The sequence below is a fragment of the Contarinia nasturtii genome, unplaced genomic scaffold, assembly GCF_009176525.2.
Source record: "Contarinia nasturtii isolate CC-2019 unplaced genomic scaffold, AAFC_CNas_1.1 Cnas_scaffold_2261, whole genome shotgun sequence".
In the NCBI taxonomy this organism is placed as follows: Eukaryota; Metazoa; Arthropoda; class Insecta; order Diptera; family Cecidomyiidae; genus Contarinia; species Contarinia nasturtii.
The window spans coordinates 1-5,026 of NW_022199584.1; the positions used below are offsets into that span (position 1 = coordinate 1).

At 37.1% G+C, this 5,026-nt stretch overlaps 1 protein-coding gene across 1 annotated transcript; it reads right to left on the minus strand.

Moving 5' to 3' along the window:
* Positions 1–731: 731 nt before the first annotated feature.
* Positions 732–3,205, minus strand: LOC116348086 (the record flags this gene model as incomplete). Its single annotated transcript, XM_031778950.1, has 4 exons — positions 3,179–3,205; positions 2,140–2,948; positions 1,558–1,997; positions 732–1,059 (listed from the first exon to the last, which is right to left on the minus strand). Coding segments are annotated over exons 1-4 (1,604 nt in total), but the record flags the coding sequence as incomplete, so codon positions are not given.
* Positions 3,206–5,026: the final 1,821 nt, after the last annotated feature.

Here is a 5,026-nt window from a genome sequence, read left to right on the forward strand (position 1 = left end):
TATTTATTTATTTATTCACCGTCTGATCACAGACTGTATTTATCACAACATTTTGTACAATACCATTCACAATGAATCACTATACCCGATCGAATATCCAGCTACCAGCCTTGTCGACTTCGGAGCAGCAGATATCGATTGTGTTCATTGTTTTAATCTCTAATTTTCAATACAATTTTTATAAAAATTACAGTTTTCACCGTTCAACAAATATTATATTTTCCAATTTAAAAATATTACTTCTAAAAATTTGTCTCGATGCTGATTCTAAAAACGTTTCTCTTATTAAATTAAAATTCATACAAGCTACGTAAAATGGCTGGTTATGTGCATATTCCGATGTAAATGTTCTAACTCTAATTAGTTCTGTATTTCTTAAATTTCTTTGGTTTACGTTATATTGCTGACGTGTGTATACAATTTTATTTCGAAGCGAACTAGATACTATTTTACCCAAAAGGAGGTCATAAATTAAAAATATAGTGGCATTTATACGCCGTCTCCAAAGCGGTTGAATGTTCAAAACATCACATCTAAACTGATACGGTGGCAATACATAATTCTCATCTCTCTGATATACATATCGTAACGACCAGATGACAAAATCTTTTTGAATTGATTCTATTCTATCGGAGTGGATACGATGATATGGAAGCCATACAATACTCGCGTATTCCAATTTTGACCTAACTAGTGCACAATATAATATTTTTGCAGATTCGATCGTGTACTTATTCTTTAATGTTCGTTTGATGAAACCCATTGCCGCATGTGCACTGGCTGCAATCGCATCGATGTGATCAGTGAATGTTAGTTTTGTGTCGAAAATAACGCCGAGATCCTTTTGCATTTTGGTCCGTTCAAACGTATGATGACCGTTGTCGATCGTATAGTCGTAGTTGACTACGTTTGCACCCTTTGCATACGTCATTACGTAGCACTTCTTCAGATTCAAATGCAGGTTGTTTTCGTTACACCAGTCGCTCAATTGATCAATGGCTTTTCGAAAAATGATGGCATCAATGGGCGAATGAATAGTGCGGATCAATTTCAGATCATCTGCAAATAATAAAACAAGTGCATTTGACACAGTTTCGACAATATCGTTTATGAAAATAATAAAGAGACATGGTCCCAAAATACTTCCCGCGGGTACTCCCGATGGTACAATGAAAGTCCTTGACTTTTTTTCACCAATTCCAACAAACTGCGATCGTGATGTCAAATAACCATGGAACCATTTGACAATTTGGCGGCCGAATCCAAATCTCACCAACTTCTGCAACAATTTCTTGTGGTTCACACGATCGAAGGCCTTCTCAAAATCTGTGTACAGCACATCCGTTTGACATTTATTGACCATTGAGTCCATCGTGAAATTTACCATTTGCAGTAAATTTGTTGAGGTTGATCGATTTTTCACGAATCCATGTTGATTGTGGCTGATTTGCGCATTAACAAATGTGTCGATTTTGGCATAGACAACAATTTCGAATAATTTGGCTATTGTTGGTATGATCACAACTGGCCTGTAATTCACTGCATTGCTCTTTTTACCAGCCTTGTAAATTGGCACAATTCTGGACTTTTTCAATGCATCTGGAACACATCCTTGTTGAAATGATCTACTAAATAGCGCTGTTAACGGTTTCGACAATGAGTGTGCGCAGTTCTTCAACACTTTCGGTGATATTCCATCTGGACCGGCTCCTTTGTTCGCGTCAATGGATTGCAATGCCTTTAACACATCGGCTTCAGTGATTTCAAAGTCAAATGATACGTCTCCACATTCATCCAGCAATTCATCCAAGTCGATAATGTCGCTTCGTGTGTACTGATTTTCGAAAAAATCAGCGAATAATTCCGCTTTCGATGTGTCGGTATTCGCTGTCACATCATTATACTCAACGATAGCTGGAATATCGCTCCGTTTCCTTCGATCATTCACAAATCGCCAAAAGTGTTTTGGATTTGATTTGATTTGTGATTGTATGCGGCTGATGTACGATTTAAATACGACTTTGTAATTGGATGAACGAATCCGTGATGTTATTGTATTCGTCGAAATTGCCAGTCTGCCTTGCTTGCTTGTATGCTTTTCTTCTGACATTTTTCATGTGCTTCAATTGTTTCGTGTACCATGGTGGATCAGTGCCACTTTGAACGGTTATCCTCGGGACAAATGAATCGATCGCCTCGTGTAGAACATTTCCAAAAATGTGAAATGCATTCTCGAGGTCATCTATTCGATTAATTTCTGACAAAATGTGATTTCCAACGAAGAATGAATTCATCGCATCGAAATCGGCCGAGTTATACGCATAAATTTGTGAAAACTGCGGTGATGTGATCTCATTTTCATCAATTGTCACTTCCATTTCGAGTGCTTTGTGCCAAATGTCCGATTTTACCAATGGCCTTGTCGATTCAATCAACGACATTTCGTAGAACCTGTTTGTGAATACAAGATCCAAAACATTGCCGGCTGGATTCACGATATTTGACAGTTGTTGGAATCCACAGTCGAACATTGTGTCAAAAACAGCAATGCCACCTTCTGTCGACACATTAATTGGCAAATAATATTCACCGTCATCGGCTTTGACCCATTTGACACCTGGCTGATTAAAATCACCACATACAATTACAATGTCATGTTCATTGTATGGAATCAGCTTGACGATCTCAGCAAATTCCAAGAATTTTGCGGTTTCATGTACCGACCGAATGTACACAGCAAATACATAAATATTGCACGAATCGAACGAAATTTTTACACATACGTGCTCAAGTCCGCTGCGCTCCGATAGAATCAGCCTTTCACTGTTAAATTGGCATTCAACAGCAATCAGCACTCCTCCACCATCAATTCTATCACTTGTGAGTTCCGTCCGATCACCACGATACACATTATAACGTTTGCCAAAATGTTCAATGTCAGTAATGTTCTTTTGAAGCCACGTTTCGAAAAAAGAAATTATATGAAATGGACACGATTTTGTTGCTAATCGTACCTCATCTACTTTGTCCCGAATTGAATGTGTATTCTGTATATACACATTCAGTTTTGTGTGCTTCGAGACTATTTTTGGCGAGTTTTTTGTTTGTTTTCGATGCGGTGTCAATGTTCGTTCTTCGTTTTGTACGATGTGGCCTGATTGTTCGACTATTCGGTGACTATGCTCGGTGATATGGTCAAATCCATTGAATCTGGTACCGGTGACTTGCTGATGTTTTTCGGATTTAATGGGGGGAAAAATTCACCCAAAGTTTTGTTCTGCAAGAACTCACGCACAAGCACATCCTCTTCCCACACTTCCGGATTCATCAAAATGTCAAAATCGTCTTCATTTAATTCGATTTTGAACGAAACGAACTTCAATGTGGTGACATCTTTGTCTTTTTTCACCAGTTTGTGCACATTGAATCTCGATTGTTCGTTTACCGATGTTTCTTTCACAATGTATTCGATGATTTCTTCAGATGTGGTCATTGGCTTGAAGCCAGAGATCCAAATTGCCTTTTTAAATACCGGTTTTTCAATTCGTTTCGGCTTTACTACAGACGATGTGTGGCTGATTTTGTACCCACTTTTGGCGGTGGGGCTTCAAATTTCGTGGTTTTAGCTTTCGGAGGAATTTTCGGTGAGTTATCAATGCGCGGTCGTTTGGCCGATTGAGTCTGTGCACCACTTCGTAATGCGTCAGCGAATGATTTGACGGGGGTATGAACAAACGATTATTTTGAGGCATGTGTCAGTGAAATATTGCGCGGGACAATTTTCTTTTGTGTCGAATCAGTTCGGGCGATAGTTTTATGCGCCAAAAATTGTGTATCCTCGTGTATTTCAGCTGCTTTGCCATTTAATTCCGAAATCATGCCTTTAATTTTTGCTAATTCGGATAAAATCGACGAATTTCCAGCATCAGATTTTGTTTCGGCAAATGTTTCAGTCAATTTCGATTGACGTACCTTGGGTGTAGTTACTTGTGTCAATTTTAACTTACCACCCGGTGTAACCGATGTTGACTTTTTTTCCGGACCACCCGGTACATTGAGTTTCGCGCTTAATTCATCCGTTGACAGCGGTTCACAACAAACAAACACAGTGCAAGGCAAAATCGCATACATAACCGCACTTTCACCTAATTTTATTTGCAACGTTTCGAATTTTCCATTTTTATTTTCGCATTTGTCAATGCCAAAACAACGCAAAAAACACAAATTTCCACATTTGGCACATTTTTCTTTCGGTCCGGACACATTTTTCGGTTCACAAGTGTCTCTATCACATTTATGCACCATTGTGCAATGCAATGTATCTGCACACCAAATGTTGAATGTTTGTTTAAATGTTTTCACACAAAATATCAAATAACGTCAATGCACTCGATTGTTTTCTAATAAATAGTCACTAAAATAATGTTTTCGGTCAGTTTTTAATACATAAATCGCACATTTAATATTTTTAAAAACAAAAAAGCGATAGACACATAGAGAGTGTAAACAAACACATTTGACAGTTGACAGATTCTCATATAAATTCTTGGACAAGTCCTCATTTTCGAGGAAATCGAAAACGATTTTAAAGCTTAATTACATTATGCAATAGGGGTAAAAATACATTCCTATTTTCAAATTCGTTCGATTAGAATCTAATTTACGGGCTCGTATATATTTGGGGTGTAGCAATTGTATGAATGGTCGAACCTTAACCATTTAACGGTTTTAATGTCGTCACATTGTAATAACAACCCTACAAATACGAAGTTCTACTGTTAAAAATGGTTTATTCTTTTAATTTATTTTATTCCCTCCAGTAAATGTAAAACGCATTCATTATAATTCATATAATTCATTATACAATTTAGGGTGTTTCCCATATCTGTAAATAGAAAAATGGTATTTATTAATTCAAAGTATAGATGTCCTATTAACATCGAAATATTAACATATCTTATTACTAAATACGAAAAATTCTTTATTAACTATTAACAACCAATCATACTACGCATAATAACATGAG